Below are 23,587 nucleotides of genomic sequence, written 5' to 3' on the forward strand. Positions count from 1 at the left end.
ACATGTCCCTTATATCATGCGCAAAGGCATCACCTATTCGACCAACTATTCTGCGCGATTTCGTTCAAGTGGTTTCAATTAAAAGATAATTGCTTACTTATTTCAATACGCCATATCTTGCATACTTTTGAGACGAACATAACGACATAGTGGTAGATATTGAATTAATATCTAAGCCATAGTAGGTATTCCCGTTTATACGTATAACTGTGTTAGCTAAAAAAATACACATTAGTGTGCTTTATTGATTATAAAAAGGCGTTTGACACGGTCATTTAATAAGCTCTATGGATTAAAGTACTTAGAAGAAGTAGTAAATTATCAATGATATTAAAATCTATACCAGAATGTTAATTTATATGGACTTGTCGCAAGCAACTCTAAGTGATACAACTGCACAAGTCAACCGACTGACATAATATCCCTGAAAACAATTTTGCTGTTGTTCAGTATGCAATATTTAGATATAAACGCAGCAAGCATTTCTTTTATTTAAGGTTTGGTCGTATTCTTTCTTCGTTTATGATGTCTGGTCGCAGTACGGCAAGCCAGCAAATTCCATAAGTGAGCTAGGACTTTTTGGTAACTTGCTCGCTTGCCCTTCTGCGTTCATAAAGCTTAGTTTAATTAATTATCAATTACATTTTAAATATCAGCAGTATCTTCTGTAATTAAGTATTATTTCCTAAAGAAAAGTAGCCGATAGATCCATGTTTTAAGAATAGCTCATCACGATGATTTATATAGGATTTGCTATACATGTTATATCTCATGGTTATGAATGTTATTATATGTATTGCTGAAAAATTATATGTATGTTTATATGTATGCATGCATGTAAATATATATGAATGATGCCCATAATTGAATGACGTCTTAATTTGAGTTTGATATTGTTGCGTATATAATTGTATCCTTATTGCCTTTAACATCGATGTCCAATTATCCGGTGCACATTTGTGAATCCATCCTCATTAATAGTTAAAATTATTTGTATTACGAAGTGCATATGCTTTCATTTAAATTCCGCAAGTGAAAGATTTTGACCATTTTAATAAGATCTCACTCCCGATATGTCGAGGGCGTAGCGCAAGACTGTGTAATACCTTATGTATCTATATATTGAGTTAACAGCGTCTTCCACTAAGCCCGCATTGAATCTTTTGTTACGCTGATGACTTTTGACATACACAGTTCGTGTCACTCGTTTGAAATGCAATCATCATTATAAGGAAGTAAATTATCTATACTAAGTATTCATGAACAATTGAGTTTTTCTCAACTTAAGAGGACGTGACACATGTGTAGTTTCTATTTCTTTTTCAGTTAGTATGATTCCTTGCTGATTTGTGACATTCATGAACAACAATACGGCATATAATTGTTATAGGGCAATCTATGAATTTCGCAAAAGTCGAGTTTAAGGTACAATATTCCAACTGTAGAACAAACTTTAACAACGCACAATAAAGGCTGACGCAAATAGCATTTTGATGCATTGTTTTGTTTAAATCATTGGACTTAAATAATCAAAATGTTAATACTATACAACTCTGTAAATATTGCACAATAACTATTGTTTGTTTTTTGAAAACATTGCATGTTAAATACTGTATCGATGTCAATTTTATTTCCTTATAAGTTTATTTAGTCAACACCTTTATGTTATTGACACCAGGGTCTCGTTTCTTTTCTCCTATATCAATGACCAATATAAAATGAAGTCTTTACTTTGATGGCGTGCATACCTTTTTAGCAAACATCATTCTTTCATTTTTCATTGAATATCAAATAATTCTTCCTAGTGACATTTTAGATGATTGGATGTTTGCACTGTCTTAGGTAAATTTCTATGCATTCGTCTATTTCCTTATGTATACATATATTTTCCACATCCTTACTTTGGTTGCAGGCGGCATGATGAATGCAACAGTTTGGCATCTATGTAGTGTTATTTGTTTATACTTAGGGTAAGTCATTTATACGATGTTCGTGTAATACCGCAGTTATATAGAGGACAATAGTTTGTTTCAGTGTATGATCGGAATGAATGTCACCGAGGGAGAACCAAAATATTACGAGTGACGTAGACACAATTAAAATATTGAATTTCGATGTTTACGAGGTGACATCTATTCCGAGCTTCCATTGACAGGAGCGTAAGATAGGATCATCCCAACCCGAGCGTATAGTGTTTTGCTGAAACGAGGTTGGTCGAGGTTTATCTTTCACGCGGCTATGGTAGATGCTTGTTCTCCGAGCTCAGTTAAACAAATGAAAGTTAAAATGTATTTTATACTGGAACTCTTATGTGCGTAATTAAAATAGTGTGCGTATCGATATGTGATACCTCAGGGTTGTTATCGATATGCGCGCAGTGATTCGAGTTATGTAAATAGTCAAATCATCATTTAAATAGTTCTGTGCAGCATTATTTCTTGAATGAAGCTTAAAAACATTTCTAATGGAGCCATTTCAAGCGAGAAATCAATAATTTGGACATTAAATATTGCAACAAGACAATGTATATATGATTCTAGCATTGACAAATATTTGGTCTACTTATCTGAGGTGGGAGAAAAATATTTCCAATTCACTGTTTTTTTACCATTAACGTAACAACTATTATAAGTATATATTGCAACCACAAAAATATTTCTGGATACTATATTATTACAATAAATAATTGAATTGTAATCTAAACTTCATCAGAAATCCATTGAGACAGTTTGTATTCTTTACTTTCAGTGGATGTAAAGGCGGTTTTTGTACTCAGAACTACTCATGTTCATCAACTTGTTACCGTAAATCTACATACTACACAAGTTGTGGCTTCTTGTGGCTGTCCAGATGTACAAAATACAGGTTAACAGTTCTTGTTTATTTAATGATGAGTGTCGATGTCGATTTTACTTTATTTTTATTGTGCCTTTATAACGCTTAACAAATCCTATCATTAACGGCGCATTTACATTCCGGGTGCACAGTAGCAAACAGTTTAAACATAAACCCGGTTTAATTGCACTGGGTAAACGCCAAAGACATAGAACATAAAATCACAAACAAGAAACATAGAAGAACAGCACAAAACTCCACAAACAGCACAGTGCATACATAGTATATATATATATATAAAAAAAAGATCAACAAGCATTTTCAGTGAAAAGATATCCCCCGCCAACGATGGCTTGTTTGTGCTTGATGGCTTGTTTGTGCTAGAAGGTTAAAAAATATCTCAGAAAAAATAAGATAACCACATTGGTTTATCCCTTTCCGAGCCAAATTATAAAATATCGACCGGTACTACTTTATGATAAAAATTTTTAACGAAATAAATCAGAGGGATGATTAAATAAACTGTCTTTTCCGAAACTGCTTACTCGGAAACATCAATCATTGCAAAATAGTACTCAATAGTTGAGATAAAAATGTAGCCGTAGAAATTCACCGAAGAAGTTCATTGCAGGATGTTGGTTCATATAACATTCAAGTTTCATTAAATTCTAGCAGCTAGTTACTGAGAAACGGCTGCAAACAATGATTTTTTAATAAATCAAGGGCAATAACTCTAAGGAAAATTGACTAATCCAAAAGAAAAAATAGACAGGCATCATCACAGTATGTTGGTTCTTATTTATTGCAAGTGTCATGAAATTCTACCGGCTAGTTGCATAGAAAAGGCTTCAAACATGGATCTTTTAATAAATCAAGGGCAAATAACTCATATAGAAATTACACAATCCAAAATATAAATAAGCAGGCATCATCGCAGTATGTTGGTTCATATTTATTTCAAGTTTCAAGAATTTCTACCAAGTTACTGAGAAATGACTGTAAATGAGACTTTTTCAAAAAATCAAGGGCAACATCCCAGTATAGTAATTCATATTTATTTTAAGTTTCATGAAATTCTGCCAGCTAGTGACTGAGAAATGGCTGTGAATGTGCATTTTTTAAAAAATCAAGGGCAATAACTCCAAGGACAATTGACCAATCGAATTTTTGGACGGGCATCATTCCAGTATAGTGGTTCATATTTATTTTAAGTTTCATGAAATTCTACCGGCTAGTTACTGAGAAAACGCAGGTGACGGACGGACGGACGGACGGACGGAAGGAAGGACGGACGGACGGACGGAAGGAAGGACGGACGGACAACGCCATTTCAATATCCCCCTCCCTATTTCATAGGCGGGGGATAAAAATTAACCTTTGTGAACTTTCTAGAGTATATTTGTTTGCCAAAAAATCTTGTCCAATCCTGAAGAGATTTAATCAGAATGTTTGCCAATGTTAGGAATCTTAACCTATATTTTCATCGCAAAATGACACCAATTCATTCAATTTATTCCAAATTGAATGCATATTGTAGTCATTGAATTAAAAATACATCTAAAAGGGACTAAACATCAGATGGTCCCCAAACCGGCAAATACAGTTTTTCTTCAAAACATCAATACGACCTAGTAAGCCGATATACATCATTTAATATGATGAGAAGAAGTACAATCGTTAAAAGAAACGTATAATACTTTCCTATTTTATAGTACGTATATTTAGCATATAAAAGTCACGTTATTATTACAGATACATATACCGACGCTTTTTTAATTCACCGGCATTTAGGTGGTAGAAAAACCCAGAAATTATCGAGTTAAAAACTTCGCAAAAACTTGTTCGTACGGGATGTGATATATTAATAAATATGATTCAATGGGTTATGCACAATTAAATGAAGTTTCTGACAATTTTCGTTTTGCTGGCAATGGTATCATCTGTTGTCTATCCAATAAAATCGTTGAATGTACCTGTCAAAGTATTGTTATTTAGATTATTTAACAGTTTGGTTCAATAAGAAATGGAAACTACATGGACACACCCAGAGGCCTAACTCGATGAATGTACACTTTTTGTCACTGTCTTTTCGAAGGCGATAATATTACAATTATTCAGAACGATTTTGATTAGTCTGCTATATTTTTGCGTTAAATGTATATCAATATAATGACTTTGTGTTACTCATTTTGACTTGTGTCATAAGGCGATAGTATGGTTTGGATGATTGACTTGTTCTTGTTTTACTATTGCTTTATAGTGTTTTATATTTTAGTAACATTATCTCATTGACGTCATTTGAAATGATTTTGACGTCGACGTCATTTCTTGTTGTGTGTTATGCCCTGATGAAGGCCAGCATGGCCGAAACGTTAGCAGGATAGTAAAGTTTACTACATGTATTTCAAAATTTGGACTTTTTCCTGAATTAAAATATTCTATATTTATATCCAGGTTTTTTAATTGCAATAAACAAGAGAAACGAAATGGATAAGCCAAGTAGCATACGATTTTAGCTAAGATCCTGTTTATTGGTACACGATTCAGGGCTGAACGACAAACAAACTCAAACTGTTTTTAATACTGATATGAATACCCCTCTCAGTTGACTTGGCGTTGCCTTTACGTGATGGTGAAGGCATATTATTTCAGTGTGAAGGTTTAGGTATTCTGAAACTGTGCCTCTCGTTTTTAGGTCTTGTTTTCTTGGTTAAGGTCTACACTGCAGATTTGGCTTCTTGACTTGCACAGATTATATTTTTTGTATGTTTATGACAGATCTATATCCTATACCTGCTACAAGGACTGCAGTCGGAGCGTGTGTTGTACCGGATATACAGGGCGGTTATGCACGCAAGGTATGTACTTCTTCTTCAATATGGAAAAAGTGTTGGGGGGGGGTAAGTTTACGCAAAACGTATGATGAAAACAATCATTTCAGGTATAGTGTTAGATAACTGCATAATGCCATATTGTTCCAATTTGTATTGAGTGAACTGTCTTACTAAACTTTGAACAAATTTTGGTCATATTGACGATAAACCTAATACCGATAAGACGTAACCACATTATAGTTTAACTTTGCCACATTTTCCCTTAAGTCAATAAAGTTTACATTAAATGTTTCATTAGACATGTATGTTTCTTAATCTAGTTCAAAACTATTTTCTTACATTCATTACAAATCTTTTTATTGCTTTTTTGCTTACGTTACCTTTGGAAGCCGTGGTTTTAATCAACTGTTAATCAAGTGTTGCTCTATCTATCAATCAAACACTTGTTCCCTTTGTTTTCAGCAACTTGTTTCGGATCTACCAGTTGCCCAAATGGTGGAACGTGTACTGCTCCGAACACATGTAGTTGCCTTATAGGCTATTCCGGCACAAAGTGTTCAGGTACTTTGTTTTTACTTTCACATAATTGCTTACACATATCGACACTTTACATCAGCATCAAGTAAACTTTACGCACTAATAACTAGTGTGTATTATAACGATGCAATGACAAAAAGCAAAATGTAAGGGTCATTAACTTTTTAAATAAAAAAAAATCGAAATCATGTTTGAAAATTACCTGTTTTGTACCTTTGGAAACCGTGGTTTTCATCAACTGTTAATCAAGAGTATCTCTATTTTTCAAGCAAACAATTGTTCCCTTTGCTTTCAGCAACTTGTTTCGGATCGACCAATTGTCCAAACGGCGGAACGTGTATTGCCCCGAACACGTGTAGTTGCCGTACAGGCTACTCTGGCACAAAGTGTTCAGGTACTTTGTTTTTACTTTCTTATTATTGGTTACACGTATCCACACTTAAAAACTAATAACTCGTGTGAATTATAACGATGCAATGACAAACGGCAGGCTTTATGGGTTATTAAATTTTTAACTAAGAAAAATTCGAAATAACGTTAGAAAATAATCATTTTTGTACCTTTGGAGACCGTGGTTTTCATCAACTGTTAAGCAAGTGTAGCTCTACATATCAAGCAAAACACTCGTTTCCTTGGCTTTCAGCAACTTGTTTCGGATCGACTAGTTGCCCAAACGGCGGAACGTGTATTGCTCCGAACACGTGTAGTTGCCTTACAGGCTATTCCGGCACAAAGTGTTCAGGTACTTGGTTTTTACAAGATACAAGATACAAGAATTCGTATTTAAAGTAGGGAATGTATTAACAAGAATGTGTAGTTTGTAAAAAAAACTTATAACTAATTTAGCTTGATAGGAGAAATCTTTGGAAAGTATTAGTTAGAGGAGATATGATATTTATCATGTTATTTTGATATTACACCTATCACTGTAAAAAAATGTTAATTGAAAAAGTAAAGTAAAAAAAACACCTAAGCAAAATACTTGCCGAGTAGTGGTATGTGTGAACTGTATGAAGAAGGTTTTCGTAAGTTGAGGGGTGTAATCATTAAAAACAATTTTTAAAGCTCTGTATTGAATCTTTTCCATTTTTTCTTTGCTGTTCTTGCTACAAAATGTCAAATGACAGTAGTTGAAATTGGATCTGATAAAATATTTAATGATAAGTAGCTAAGTATTAGTTGTATTTGAAAAATAATTCAATTGCTTAGCGCTTTTTTTGCACATTTTAGAAATCTGGGCATCACAATTTAATAAACTATCTACTCAACACTAAAAGTTTCACTGAAATTGCCTGAAATTTGTCAGGGTTAGCCTGCATTTGATTGGAAGTAAAGCAGTTTAACAAAATGTTACTTTCTTCTTCAAGAGTGGTCTTAACAAAATCAGGATTTTTATAACGCTCAGAAAATTGTCATCTGCATAGTTTTACAAAGCTACAATATGGATTAAGTAGAAGATGTCGTTCAGGAAGTTGTTGAATACTAAAGGCCCTAATATTGATCCTTGTGGTTCGCCTTTCAGGATGGAGTCTCACTCACTTGTAATTTGACCAAGTTTTGACACGATGCTTTCAGTTTGTAAGATAGCTGTGCATACATGCATACATGTTTACATGCTGGGGCTGAAAGACCGTATGCATTAAGCTTATCTAAGATGAGATCATGGGCAAGCAGTCAAATGCTTTTTAGAGATGCATTAAAACTACGCCTACATATTTTGACATCCGAATATTGTTCTGAATGCTGCCAGGAAAGTATGAAAAATGTTATCAAAATGACTAATCAGTTGCTCACTTATGACCCGTTCATTTAATTTGTCATTGATGGTAAAATACAGACTGGTCTATAGTTCTTATCAATAAAGGGGTCATCTTTCTTGAAAATAAGCTTAAGACTATTTTGAAATGGTTCATGACTAATTATTTTATTCGCCATGTTTCGAATGGGAACCAGTAAAGTATGTTGCCAGCAATGATGATTTTGGGAGGAATCAGGTCTATGCGAATTGCTTCTTTTGGGCTTTAACATGTCAAAGTATTTTCCAATATCTTTATCGGTGACGGGGGTGATGTGAAAGTCAGTTTTCCTTCATTTTGTAAAGAGTGTTTATCATTAACCTTAGTTCCAGATATTCCAATATTTTCGGCTATAGTAATGTAAGATGAGTTCATTTTATTGGCCAACAGCTTTTGATCAGAAAACACAATCCCTATGTTGTCTTTAAGTATTATTGGGTTATTTGATTTATTTGTAGGTTTCTGTGGGAGAAAAGGTTTAATTGTCGGTCAGAAATCCTAAGATTTGGGTTCTCCACTACACCGTTCTTGGAAATAAACAACTGTAGATTCTCTTTTTACCTTGTTTTTAAGATTTCTGAACTTAGTGTTGTTTAACCAGTTGGCCATGTTCTGATTTCTGTCATAGGTGTTTCTTGCTTGTTGAGACTTGTAAATTAGTTTACGGTACCTAGAGTTCATACAAGATGGTGGATTCCTTTTTGGGGTTTTCTGTTTTACTGGGGCATGCTCGTCAATAACTTGTTTCAGTAGGTGTTCGTGAGCCCAATAAATATCGTCCATGTCTTCAGAGATATGGGCGAGATGGAACGGTACATGAGAAAGATGTTCATTAAATGATTTTTTGTCAAAGTACTTGTATGACATTAAAGTGACCTTCTTTTTCATAAATGGCTCACATTGTTCTCTTATACTAGTAGCTATGAGGTTGTGACAGTCGCTTAGGCCGCAATTTAAGTTAACAGTTTTACACGTGAAATACTTTGCATTGTTGAGAATGATATTAATAAGTGTGGGCCTGCAATTTTTCATAAAACATGTAGGTTCAGAGATAATATTTCCCAGGCTAAAGTTATCACAAATGTTATGAAGAGTTTTTTTTCTCCTTTCAGTAAGACATAATTCAAATCACCTATGCAGATAATATGTTCAAAAGTTTACTTTTTGTCCAAACACTTAAAAATATGATTTTCAAAGTCTGGAACTGACGGTTTTCGATTCAAGCACAAAATACCCCATTTCTGCCTCTGGAGTGACAGCTCGTTGCACAGGCACTCAATTTGATCATTTTCCAGGTCCCTGTGGCGTTTGAAAGGGAGATCAGCACGGGTTTAGGCCATCATTCCTCCACCATGGCACTTGCGATCTCGTGTTTCTAACTTATATCGGTCTGCAGTGAGGAGGTTGTTGTTTTTGAAACTCTCATCTAGTTTGGTTTCAGCAATTACGAGCAGATCTGAATGTTTATCATCAAGGATTGTACGAATTTCATGGAATTTGTACCGTATGCTGTTAATATTTAGGTAGCTTAGCACCGGACGTGTATTGTTTTCATTTCTGAGAGTTTTGAGGTTGTCGAATAAATCTAAAGAGTCTCTGTTTGTGCTGCAAGATAAAACAGAATCATTAGTCATATGGGCTGTGGTTGTGATGTCCACTGATTTTTCCTCGCCAGGTCTTCTTCCGGATTTGGTATAGGATGAAAAGAGTAATTTATATCTAAAAACTGGTTGCAACTGTCAGTTGCAGATGATCCTGGTCCATCTCGTCGCTGGGGTGTTATTTTCTCTGTTGTGAAAGTAAAATATGAGTGTGAAAATGAAAGCAATTGTTATATTCAGGGCATAAGGCAGACGGAGGACATTTTAATGAGTAAATAGATGGATAAATATTTAATACTGATTTAAGATCTTGATAGTTTCTTTCCTTTAGTTGGGACCATTTTTATGAATCCAGTGACAACATGTAGAGCATAGTAAAATTTGATGATCTTTGCGTCCATTTTTAAAGCAATTATTCATCGAATTATTACCAGAACGTGCAGAGTTTAGCGGACGTCGCGGACGTCGCGGACGTTGCCACTCAGAAGAAGTAATAAAGAAAATTTATTCAAATCTGTTAGGTCATTTTTCAGTTTGTCGATTTTCCATCCGAAATCATTCCGTCCGAATTCACCATCACATAGGTCGAATTTCCATTTGGCTGCAACAAGTCCGCCTGTCCTAGTACAATTTATTTGATTTACGATTATTGCTGTTTTTGTAATGTTTTCTATTAAATGAGTTAAACTAGCGGTAAAGTGTATTTAAATTTTCAAAAATAAAACGCTTTTTACATATCGTGCCATACAACGGAGTAGGCAACACATCGAAACATTTTTACGTTCACATTATTGCTTACACATATCGACAATTAACACCAAGTAAGCTTTACGCACTAATAAATAGTGTGTACGATACAGATGCAATGACAAAAAAACAGGCTTATTCTATTCTTAAATGAGAAAAACCAAATCACGAGAGAAAAAAACCTTATGTTTACCTTTGGAAACAGTTAATCAAGGGTAGCTATATAAACCAAGCAAAACAATTGTTCCCTTTGCTTTCAGCAATTTGTTTCGGATCAACCAGTTGTCCAAACGGCGGAACGTGTATTGCCCCGAACACGTGTAGTTGCCGTACAGGCTATTCCGGCACAAAGTGTTCAGAGTACTTTGTTTTTACTTTTACATTATTGCTTTCACGTACGACACTTACTCCACAATCAATTAAGCTTTACGCACTAATAACTCGCGTGTATTATACCGATGCAATTACAAAAAGCAGGCTTAATGGGTTATTAACTTTTAAAATAAAAATGTCGTAATCATGTTAGAAAATAACAAACATTTTTACTTTGGAAACCGTGGTTTCAATCAAGTATAGCTTTATTTATCAAGCAAACTCTTGTTCCGTTTCCTTTCAGCAACTTGTTTCGGATCGAACAGTTGCCCAAACGGCGGAACTTGTATTGCTCCGAACAAGTGTAGCTGCCTTACAGGCTATTCCGGCACAAAGTGTTCAGGTACTTTGTTTCTTCTCTCACATTATTCCTTACACATATCAACACATAAAAACCAGCATCAAGTATGCTTTACGCACTAATAACTCGTGTGCATTATAACGATGCAATGACAAAAAGCAGGGTCAATGGGTTATAACATATTAAATAAAGACAATCAAAATTACGTTAGAAAAAAACCCTTTAGTTACCTTTGGAAACCGTGGTTTTCATCAACTGTTTATCAAGTATAGCTCTATTTATCAAGCGAACACTTGTTCCCCTGGCTTTCAGCAATTTGTTTCGGATCGACCAGTTGTCCAAACGGCGGAACGTGTATTGCTCCGAACACTTGTAGTTGCCGTAGGGGCTATTCCGGCACAAAGTGTTCAGGTACTTTGTTTCTACTTTCACATTATTGCTTACACATATCAACATATTAAACCAGCATCAAGTAAGCTTTACGCACTTATACCTGGTGTGTATTCTAACGATGAATGACAAAAAGCAGACTTAATGGGTAATTAACTCTTTTAGATAAAAAATAGAAATAACGTTAGAAAATAACCTTTTTATATCTTTGGAAACCGTGGTTTACATCAACTGAATATCAAGTATAGTTCTATTTATCAAGCAAACTCTTGTTCCCCTGGCTTTCAGCAATTTGTTTCGGATCGACAAATTGCCCAAACGGCGGAACGTGTATTGCTCCGAACACGTGTAGTTGCCGTACAGGCTATTCCGGCACAAAGTGTTCAGGTACTTGTTTCTACTATCATATTATTGCTTACACGTATCTACACTTTAAAACAGCATCAATTAAGCTTGACGCACTTATACCTGGTGTGTTTTATAACGATATAATGACAAAAGGCCTGCATAATTGATTTATAATTAATTAAATGAAAAAAAATCGAAATCACGTTAGAAAATAACCTTTTTATATCTTTGGAAACCCTGGTTTTCATCAATTGAATATCAAGTGTTGCTCTACTTATCAAACAAAACACTTATTCCCTATCCTTTCAGCAACTTGTTTCGGATCGACCAGTTGTCCAAACGGCGGAACGTGTATAGCTCCGAACACGTGTATTTGTCGTACAGGCTATTCCGGCACAAATTGTTCAGGTACTTTGTTTTTACATTCACATTATCGCTGACACATATCGATACTTTAATCCAGCATCAAGTTAGCTTTACGCACTAATTACTCGTGTGTATTATAACGATGCAATGACAAAATGCAGGGTCAATGGGAAATAACTTTTTAAATAAAAATATCGTTATTACGTTAGAAAATAACCTTTTTACTTTTGGAAACCGTGGTTTTCATCAACTGTTTATCAAGCATAGCTCTATTTATCAAGCAAACACTTGTTTCTTTGGCTTTCAGCAATTTGTTTTGGATCGACCAGTTGTCCAAACGGCGGAACGTGTATTGCTCCGAACACATGTAGTTGTCGTACAGGCTATTCCGGCACAAAGTGTTCAGGTACTTTGTTATTACTTTCACATTATTCATTACACGTATCGACACTTTTAACCAGCATCAAGTATGCTTTACGCACGAAAACCTCGTATTTATTATAACGATGTAATGACAAAAAGCCTGCTAAATGGGTTATTCACTTTTTGAATAAAAATGAATGGAAATCAGGTTAGGAATAAACCTTTCTTACCTTTGGAAACCGTGGTTTTCATCAACTGTTAATCAAGTATATCTCTATTTATCAAGCAAAACACTTGTTTCCTTTCCTTTCAGCAATTTGTTTCGGATCGACCAGTTGCCCAAACGGCGGAACGTGTATTGCTCCGAACAATTGTAGTTGCCGTATAGGCTATTCCGGCATAAACTGTACAGGTACTTTGTTCCTTCTTTCACATTATTGCTTACACGTATCGACATTTTAACCAGCATCAAGAGAGCTTTACACATTAATGACTCGTGTGTATTTTAAAGATGCAATGACAAAAAGGTTTTTTTTTAACCTGCATGTACGTATGTTTGATACTATCTACACTATTACATAAAAATATGTATTGTAAAATATCCACAATTCAATAAAATACATGTGTTATTGTAAAACTCTTTTAATTATATTCATAAAACATGTAAATTCTATAATGCTATTTTCTCTATGAATAATAGTTGCATGCATTATTTTAAACTTAAAAATCAATAGTATGACCATATGTTAGTTACATCATTTATTATAATAGATGATGATGAATGCAATGACCAAACTCACTTGTGTGACCATAATTGTACAAACGAGGAAGGGGGGTATAGCTGCTCATGTAGAACGGGATATTTGTTGGACACAAATAATCGCACTTGTTCTGGTAAGTTTGTAAAAATGTAGTTTGGGTTTATGTTTAAACGTTTGGCTACTGAGCTGACTTTTTCATATATATATAATATATATATATATAATATATATATATATATATATATATATATGTAACACGTATTATCCCCCGTGTTAAACTATGAACAATAATCAGTGTTGGTATACTATATTATAACACAAAAACAATATCAGAGACACTTGACAAATATGATATAAAAAGGATAAAAGCATAAGTTAGCAGCATACTTTGTTGAATATGCCGTAGGTTTAACATCGGCATATAAAATAATGTACTACGTATCCATCATTAAGCAAATGAATTATTAAGATACAAAAAAATCCGCTCGAGAACGCCTTGATTTGTCTTTTATTCTTTCTCCTACCAAAACTATCTTCATTTTTCATCTAAGCTGTATCTCGGATATCTGATAATCATATTAAGCTAATCTGCGATGCCAATCAACTTACACGAGTCTTTGAGGAGCTATTTTGTCTGCAAGACAAGGCGTCAATCAGCCGGGAATTAGAAGTTAAACAGGAATTGATACGTTTATAAACCAAAAGAAGTAGCAATTTCCGAAGAACAGTTTTCCATGACATATACCAGATAATTTCGTCTAGCAACAGTAAAGGAGGTAATGAATACTAGTGAGTCTTCACATATCTTGATATATTATGAGAGTGGAACAAATTTAACCCTACATATATCTACCTTGCTTCTATCAATGTGAGTACATTTTCATTTTTACGGTAACGTTTGTTCGTGTACATGTTCGATTGAAATTAATCATAATTTTTAATCAAAAAATTCATTTAGCCTCTGGCTCAAGCCTCAAGCAAATTCTTGTCATTTTCTGTTTGAGCACGAACATCTGTGCTAACAATGTACACCTAAAGATCTATTGACGTGTTATGATGGTATACCTAATGTTTTGATTTGGACTCGAGACAATTTGACAGATATATACAGTCGGAATATAAGTTTAAATGTTTAGAAGATTATTATTTGTAACAAATTTCACCTGGTGAGCAACAAAACCTTTATTTCACGAATTGAGTACTTTTTTCCTGTGTATTGCAAATGTAACAACGTGTAATATGTTGTAATTCAAAAGAGTACAACAAGTGCGTAAATGTTGAGTATGGTTTCTTATGATTCATTATCAGAGGTTCAAATAAGTAAAAGTAAAAGAAAACTGGGAATGCAGTTCCACATTTAAGATATATTGTGCTTTGTTATATATACAAGGTTTGATCCATGATAAACATACTTATTTTTTATATATAGTATGTATGCACTTTGCAGATCGTGGAGTTTTGTGTTGTTCTTCCATGTTTCTTGTTTGTGAGTTTATTTTATTTGTCTTTGGCGTTTACCCAGTGCCAATAAACCGGGTTTATGTTTAAACTTTTTGCTACTGAGCTTGTTTCTATAGCTTTTCGCATAAATATTGAACGAAACCGAAGGTCTTGCTGTCTAGTTCATACCCAACTTGCTAGCGAACATTGTGATGAAGATACAGCATTGTTACATTGTACGCAACTCTTTTATTCTGAACATTGCAAGGTAACTACATCAGTGTTAACATTGGTGGTTAACTAAAAAACGTCAGTAATGACAGCATCGAAACTTCAATATGCCTACTGTTTACGCCTTGGCTTCATGTAGCTGTAAAGAATAAAACAACGATTTAATGCCTCGCAAATACAACGGTTATATAAACAAAATAGGGCCGTTATAGAACGGATATATAAAAAAGGACAACCGAGTTCCTTTGAAAGCCTTATAACGTCAGCTGGAAATCACTTTTTGGTTATTTGAATATTTAGTAAAATATATTCACTTTCACTTCTTTTAATTGCCGTGTCTTATTCTTATATAGTTAATATTCAATAGCTTCAATTATCTTGTGAATCATATGAATGCATTACTACAAGTCTAATAGCAAGTTTTTGTTGTTTAAATTCTTAGAAGATCGGCAATATATTGTTAAGTTGAAAATTCAACCTAAGTTGATTATGAAATCTAAACCCCCATTCTAACACCTCAGCCTGTGATGATCATATAATACTTTTGTTAGATGTTGAGTGCAACGTAATGTCCCTTATAATAAATGAAAGACTGCACCATAAACTTACTATTAAATAGAACACGTAAAACAAAAGCATTCAATACATTCTCTGACTGAAATGCAGTTGTTTTTTATACCCTAGTATCGCCCTTTACCGTTGCCATATTTTCACAGTTGTTTATTGAATTATCTGATTGAAAGACGAAAAAATACATTTGTACGATCAAAGTGTGTCTAGATTTGTCGTCAGAAAATATATCAGGAAGAGTTCCTACCTAAAGTATTTTCCCGTGGGCAAACTTAATCCGACCTTTCTTGTTATAAGATCATTTAGAAAATGAGGTCACCTACTCTATGAACATCAAGTTGTTAGTTTTGCTTCAATATTTACTTTTATATATTCATTGAACTGACAAGTTGCCAGTGTATTCGAACAAATTCGTTTACCAACGCCGATATTCATTTGTGGAACATTGTCTTAGTAATACAGGACATAATTGGGACAATATTCAACATGAAGAGGGCAAGACGTGTTAAAGGAAACCAACTTCTGACTATGAATCATTTCTAGACTAAACTGAACCCCATACTTTCAATGTTGAACGTTTTGTCTTCATTCTCCTCCGGATCATTTCGTATTGGTCGAAACACGTTAACAATACCATTGATTTGTTTTGTTCGATAATTGTATGATCAAGGGATTCAATGGGTCATTTGCATGTGTCTAGCCGAACGTATTTTTATACCTGTTTGGTCTGTCTGTGGTATTTGTGTCTGTGTTTATGTTGTTTATTTGTCTGTGTCTCTTGTTCATTGGCGATTGGACTCTTGCCTTTTGCCTCTAAACGGGGTAATTAATATTTTGTTTTATTTTTTATTATTATTATTGTTATTATTTTTATTATTATTATTATTAATATTATTATGACTTTACGACTATTCGACCTTTTCTGTAGTATTCATTGTCATATCATGATTATCACTTATCGTGGATTAAGCCAAACAAATGCTCGTATGTAAATAGTTTAATGTTATGTTTTGTTTATTTCAGTTTAGATCGAATGCCGAGTTAAAAAATTGAATTAATTAGATTTTAGCATGAAACCTGTTTGGAGGCAAAAGGCAAAGGCAAAGAGCAATCGTGAAACATGGTCATTTCTTTTTATGAATATTAGATTGCTGCCAGGATGACATTTGTGAGGTCGGTGGTTCCATTAAATCATGCACTCAAAGTCAGATATTTTAGTTCAGTAATTAAGTAATGTTGGTTGCAGTTGCTGCGCGACGGATAAGTGTACAATGCGCTCGTCACTGAGGTAGATATGTCTTTAGATTTCCATGTGTTTCAATGAATATGAAATAATAGAACACAATGACCCTCCAAGAACTTTCCACCGAAAGTACGTGTATGTAAGGGACTACTTCTTTTTTGCCGGAGTGATAGGCATTAAAAAATTTGGGCACCACTGAACCGTGAAAATGAGAACCTGAAAAGCTCGTCATACATTGTTCATATAAAGCGCGTGCATGCCGGCAAGCAAATTGTACATGTTTAGGGCGGGGTTTGACCTCCGTTAACAATGAAAATCAATACGGAAATACCCGAGGTACATGTGCAATCCACCTTCGGCACTTCCATAAAAGGAGTGGAGAACACATATAATGAATACACGTCTAAAGAGTACTTCTTTTGACCGGAAATTATATTTCATAACTCTGCAATAATAATACAAAACGAACAGGGTTTTGTTTACCCCACATCTTAAAAAATACTGTTTAAACTGGATATCTTTTTGGGCGTTGAAACATTTATTCTTGGCGACATGTTTGGAGTTATTTAGGAGTTGGACAAATTTTACAAAAAAAGATTTTAACAGATTATGGATCAAAAAGCATTCACATTATGACGAAAAAGTCTGTCGACATAAGACAAGTACTTCGTCATTATGTCAAAATGCCACAGAATACTTATCCAACAATGTCTTGAGAGATCCTGATAATATTTTGTCAAAATAATAATGTTATTCTGAAAAATAATGAATTTTCGCGGTTGAAATTCATTTCCGGGTTACAAAAATGCATAAATCTTTTTAAAAATAGCTGCAATCACAAATCCAAAAGACATTGTTGATTGGGAAGTCCCGATAAATTTGACACTCAAACATATCATTTTTGCTTTACGACATTTCCAGGAAAGCGTAAATTTATGCTTTTTGAATATAAATCTAATAAAATATTCTTTTTCATCGCTAAGTAGTGAAAACTAAATCTAAAAAAACATTTGTTTTTCATTAAAGAACGTTGTGCATGATTATGGTAAACCTGAGAAGAAAAGTGTGCCTGGTGTGGGGCTTAGACTCACGGCCGCAGGAACACTAGCACGGCGCTCTTGCCAACTGAGTTAAACGGGCAGCTGGTCACACAGGCTAGACTCGGTCGCCCATTAAAGGGGCTGTCTCACAAATGATAAAATAAAAATTAATATTTTTGTCATGGCAGAGTGGGGCAGATGACTCGCGAATACTTTAAGTGATAAAGATGTATGAATGAAATTACAGAAAACCACTTCAGCACAAATAATGAAATCAAATGTTCAGTAATTCATAATTTGTTTTTCAGGGAAGGGTTCGGGAGGGGTTTCCCCTCCCGACAACCAGTATTATAGATTATGAACCGGGGGGGGGATTTCAGCATAAAAGGCAGCGTTTCTTTTGGCAGAATTACATGACTATAGCTACAGCGTCTTACTAGTGATTTTTTTACCAAGGTTTTCAGAAGGATACCTTTAGGCGAGATGAAATGTATTGACATGTCTCGCTTAAACTGGCACATATTTCCGCACAGAATTTCTTTAAGTTAACCTCTTTTCAAAATTTCAGCTGAAGGCATGTATAAGCATGCAAGACAGTTTTAGACAAACTCTTTCCTACAAAGTAAAAAATGACATTTAAGTAATTAATTATTTAAATGGGGTGGGTTCGGGAGGGGTTTCCCTCACGACAAGCAATGTTTATAATACCTTTTTTCTTCTGCATATAATCAGAAAATGGGGTCATCAGTTCAGCACAAAAACAGTGGCGGTTTTCGCAATATTTTTCAGAAGTTTTAACATGCTTGTAGATTAGTGATTTTTCTTCGTGCAGTGTGCAATTTACTTTCTAACTGCTGTTTCGACTTGAGATAGAATATGGTCGAGAAATATTTTCTTCCCAATTTTTTCTTCAAACACAATCTATATGAATTACTTAAAAAGCGATATTGTTCATGTAAAATTAAAGACATTTACAATGCCAGCTCTAATATAGTAAAGCATGGCATAGCAAAATTCAAAACGTTTTTATTAAATATGCTTTGTGGTGATTTATAGACATTTATAAACAATAGAAAAACAATCTTTCACTGTTTCAAACATATTGATATTTTTTACTGTTTGAAATTTCAGCCAGCTCTCAAATAAATATTGAATGCCAGTGCTAAGAGGGCTGGGACACAATTTGAACAACTTCATTACCAAAATAATGTAACCTTTGTATACAAATTATAATTTGTTGCCCTACTTCAATAATTATAATTGAATCATTTTATACTTTTAGGGTCTAAAATTAAATTGTTATGTTTGTGATAGATCGCAATATATTTCAGTTCGTTACTCTTAAAATATAGCTTTTGATTCTCACTCAGTGAAATTGATGTACATCAGGATTTTACACTAGGACAAAACAAATTCACTATTTATTCTTTTTTAAGTTATCGCACATAGGTTATGGCATGGTACCATCCTCTTTATTTAGATTGTCAGAAAATGTGAATGCATCTCAGTAGCTCAGTTGGTGAAGAACTCGCCCTGTTAGAAAGGGGTCCCGGGTTCCAGCCCTGCAATTGTCATACATTTTTCTGTCCCAATTGTACTTCAATGGATAAATTCAAATTCTGACAATAAATAATGACAATTTAGCAGGTGGAGCTATGATCCTATTCATGTCATGTATTTTCATTTCTCAGTGATTGAATTTAAAGCTGCACTCTCACAGATTTACCGTTTTTACATTTTATTTTTTTTTGCCTTGGAAAGAGCAAATTTTTGCGTAAATATCTGCAAACCAATGATAAAAGATTGCTGATAAAAGATCTGATTGCAGATTTTTATATTTCCTTTAAATTATGCACCAGTCAATTGTAACCACGCCCTTTCATAAACCATCTAGCTGCCGAATGTGAGTTTTAGATACATATTGGACAGTTTCATTGGAATTTATTTAGTATAAAAAAATATGTTTCATGGCTAAAAGCGTAGTACTGACTCAGGGCTTTTTCTATAGTACCCACGGGTTCGACTTTCGGACCCATCCCCAAAGCAAAATATAAGATGTTTTTCTAAATCTTCAGAATTTTTTTTAGAAAGTCTTTTAAAATGTACTGGTTCATTTTCAATATCCTAATAAATTATGTGATGTAAAGTTTTTTTGATAATTGTACTCGGAAATCATTGATTTTCATCACATTCAGATATATCTGTATGAAATATTATCTGTCCTGATTGATTAATTGCAATAGATATTTACACCCAAGGATTGATATTTCAGCCATTTTGGTTCTATTTAAGGGAATTAAACTAATATAAAATCATTTCCTAATTCCCAGGAGACTAGACAGCTTTTTCTTTTAACAGTTAATTTTCCCAATTTCAGCATTTTCACGACGCAAAATTATCCAAAATGTCTAGGGTCTTTTTCCCAAATTGGGCAGAAAAAGCCCTGTTACTTAATAATGTTTGAGGAAAAATGTAATTCAAGGGACATTTTCATACACTTGAGATCTGTTTTTGTAATGATACAAAAATAAGCTGATTCTTTCATCTAATACAAAAACTAAATAATGTCTAAACAGTCAAATGTGAGGTTGCATCTGTAAACTTTATCTTTGTTTAGGAAATCTGTTAATATAACTTTCACCACCCAGAACAATAAGTATCAATTATAAGAAGTAAAAAATATTCTAGTTACTATTTCCTCATGTCAGGGACAATTCAATATTAAAAAATCAATGGAAAAAACTGTTAAATACTATCATGATGTTGTTTTTTCTAACTTTTAATAATATTTATTCCCTGTGGTCGGTCGGTTTGTTGGTCGGTCCGTTGCAACTTTGTCCGGAGCAAAACTTAAAAACTACTGGATGGAATTGGATTAAACTTCATACAATGGTAGAGCATAATGAGAGGAAGTGCCGTGTACAATAACCATAACTCTATTCTTGCTTAATACTGAGTTATTGCCCTTTGTTACTTTTTTGGTCTGGAGTATAACTTGAAAAGTACTGGATGGAATTCATTGGAACTTCATACAATGGTAAAGCACAATGAGGGAAGTGCAGTGTTCAAGAACCATAACTCTACTTAGCTAATTACTGAGTTATTGCCCATTATTTGTTTTTTTGCTGTCAATTTTTTTCCAGACATTAACTTGCAAACTACTATATGGAATTTATTGAAACTTCATACAATGGTAAAGCACAATGAGAGGAAGTGCAGTGCACAGAACCATAACTCTATTTTGGCTAATTACAGAGTTATGGCCTTTAATACTTTTTTCTTGTCCCTAGCATAACTTGAAAACTATTGGATGGAATTTAATAAAGCTTCATACAGTGATAGATCATGATGAGAGGAAGTGCAGTGTATAGGAACCTCAATTTATTTCAGCTAATTACAGAGTTACTGCCCTTTGTTATTTTTTCTTGTCCGGAGCATTACTTGAAAACTATTGAATGGAATTTAATAAAACTTCATACAGTGATAGATCATAATGAGAGGAAGTGCAGTGTATAGGAACCGCAATTCTATTTGAGCCAATTACAGAGTTATTGCCCCTTTTTTCTTGTCCGGAGCATAACTTGAAATCTACCGGATGAAATGTAATAAAACTTTATACAATGGTACAGCACAATGAGAAGGAGTTCAGTGTACATGAATCATTACACTATTTTAGCAAATTACAATGACAATTGTTCATAAAATAAAGTTGTCATATAGGTTGGCTTTCCAAATAGTTGACTGCAATTTCATATCAGGGCGGCGTTCGGGGTATTAATCACCTTCAGTGATAGCTCTAGTTACCTTTCAGGTGGCCCGCAGTGCCGGATGAATGCGGTGGTTTTGTCTTTGCGCAAAATATAGCGGGGAATGGGCCTACCAAGGGTCCCTGGGGTGCGGGGGCATTTGGCAGGGATTTTACCATTTGTTCGTCCCCACAGGGCGGAGATTTTAGCCGGGGTTGGCTTGACCAGAAGTCAAAGTCCCTGCTATTCCCCGGACCTGGGGGGGGATGGTTACAATTGACTGGTGCATAAATGCCAGCTTCAACTCAAAGCCTTTAGTGAATGTCCTTATGAAAATAAGATTTTTAGTAATTACATCTACCAGGTATAGTGGACATTTTTTAGTAATCCGATTCCTTAATAACTTACTGGGCAATATTAATTTGTTATTGTTTGCAATAGGTTGGAGATGGGGATGATGACAGACCAGCCAGCCGAACTCAAATTGGATTAGACATCATGCGGTAAATTATTAGTATTTCACAATCACTTTATGAAAATGTATCCAAACAGTCGCGGGTTTGAATCTTTAAGTTTATCTTTTCTGTTTGTTTCATTCCTAAATAACATTGTTTCATGCTGGTTGTAAATTATTTCCGGTCACGGCCATGAAATTATATCATTTTCTAATGAACTATTTTGTTTGCTTTTTTATAAATTTCAGGTTTTTGACTTATCCCTCAATACTTCTTAATACATTTCAACATTCTGTAAAAGCACAAATGTATTGGTTCTTTTTTTATAGCCACCTGGTTGCTGAAGCTCGAGAGGACCTTTATGGACAAAAAATCCTGTTCAAGATAGTTCTGTCTGGAATTCCATACCACCTCCAGAGAATGGAAAATGTCTTCAAGTAAGAAGAGATTTAAGCAAGTGCATTTCTGACTCCTCCAAAATGCTTCTTTGTAGTCAATTACCTTGGAGTTGTTTAATAATCATTGCAAAATATTCAAACATAATATATTTCATCTATTTTGTCTTGATCTTTGAATCCGTCAAATTACACTATGACTATCATTTTGTGACTATATCAACGTTATCAACGTTGACGTCATTTGATGTTGATGTCATTTCCTGTTCATTATATACATACAACCTGATGAAGGCCGAATGGCCGAAACGTTGTTTCATAAATAAATAATTTGTGTTGAAGTTGGACTTCTTTAATTATCACCATATGTGACTATATCAAATTTATGACTACATAAAGAAGTGTGTATGCCTCAAATGACTGTTAACTAGTATACCTTCACAGTCGTAGTTAGTACTTTTATTCTGTTAAAAACATTGCATTTATGTTATTTGCAGATTCTGATGTGCCAGCAGCCTGAAGTGGTCAAACAATTTGAAACTGGATGCAGCACAGAATCCCATATTTTAAGAGAATGCAGATGTTAGTCAACCCTGTCAAAATTGTTTGTGTGAATAATACAAAATGTGACATTTACAGCAAATATGTAATAATTGAGCAACGTATAGACAATTGCAAAACTCTGTTCTGTTAATTTTGTGCCATATTTAGCATTTAAAACCAGATACTTTCAGTTTTTGCTGGTTTGTTCGGTTTCTTTTATTCATGATTTTTTCAAGAAGACACCAGTTCGGTGTATAGTAGTTATGGTGTTTTAACTGTCAATGAATCCAAGATCACTGTATGTTGTTGAACTGATATATATGTTAAACATTGAAGATCCAGCTGTCAGTACAGAAAACATTGATTGTGCTTTTGAGAACACTGAATTTTATCAACATGATTTGACACTGTACATATTGCAAGCATTTTCTCAAATCTATATAAATTAATAGTAGATAACTGTAGCCTTATTTTGTGCATATTAACATATGTGAATAGTTGAATAGCCTCATGATGTCATTCTGTATAAATTATATAATATAATCATTTTAATTGTTTCAATTGTTTTCATATATAAATGGTTTTGGTACTGAAATTTGGTCTTGCTCTATTGGTACACTCAACAAATATAAAAAAATATATGAAATAGTGCTTAGTGAGCTCAGCTGACAGT

General features: G+C 34.1%; 1 protein-coding gene and 1 long non-coding RNA gene across 2 annotated transcripts; both read left to right on the top strand.

The window, feature by feature from the left end:
• The first annotated feature begins 1,342 nt into the window (after positions 1 to 1,342).
• On the top strand, positions 1,343 to 8,504 carry LOC128211680 (von Willebrand factor D and EGF domain-containing protein-like). The gene is made up of 8 exons (XM_052916696.1): positions 1,343 to 1,425; positions 1,913 to 1,970; positions 2,749 to 2,865; positions 5,614 to 5,693; positions 6,132 to 6,230; positions 6,502 to 6,600; positions 6,850 to 6,948; positions 8,461 to 8,504. Exons 2-8 carry the CDS (start codon positions 1,918 to 1,920, stop codon positions 8,502 to 8,504), a joined length of 591 nt encoding a protein of 196 aa, XP_052772656.1. The 5' UTR covers positions 1,343 to 1,425; positions 1,913 to 1,917.
• A 13,458-nt stretch (positions 8,505 to 21,962) lies between these two features.
• Positions 21,963 to 22,958, top strand: LOC128211102 (uncharacterized). Its single transcript, XR_008257210.1, has 3 exons — positions 21,963 to 22,024; positions 22,306 to 22,413; positions 22,869 to 22,958. It is a non-coding gene; the product is annotated as an uncharacterized LOC128211102 (long non-coding RNA).
• Positions 22,959 to 23,587: the final 629 nt, after the last annotated feature.

Source organism: Mya arenaria, chromosome 12 (genome assembly GCF_026914265.1).
Source record: "Mya arenaria isolate MELC-2E11 chromosome 12, ASM2691426v1".
Taxonomy (NCBI): domain Eukaryota; kingdom Metazoa; phylum Mollusca; class Bivalvia; order Myida; family Myidae; genus Mya; species Mya arenaria.

What these genes read in the sequence shown, in the direction of transcription:
- LOC128211680 (XM_052916696.1), top strand. Translation starts at nt 1,918, where the DNA reads ATGATGAATGCAACAGTTTGGCATCTATGTAGTGTTATTTGTTTATAC. An exon ending in AGGGCGGTTATGCACGCAAG is followed by an intron (nt 5,694 to 6,131) that starts GTATGTACTTCT and finishes CTTTGTTTTCAG; the next exon opens with CAACTTGTTTCGGATCTACC. An exon ending in TTCCGGCACAAAGTGTTCAG is followed by an intron (nt 6,949 to 8,460) that starts GTACTTGGTTTT and finishes ATTTATTTGTAG; the next exon opens with GTTTCTGTGGGAGAAAAGGT.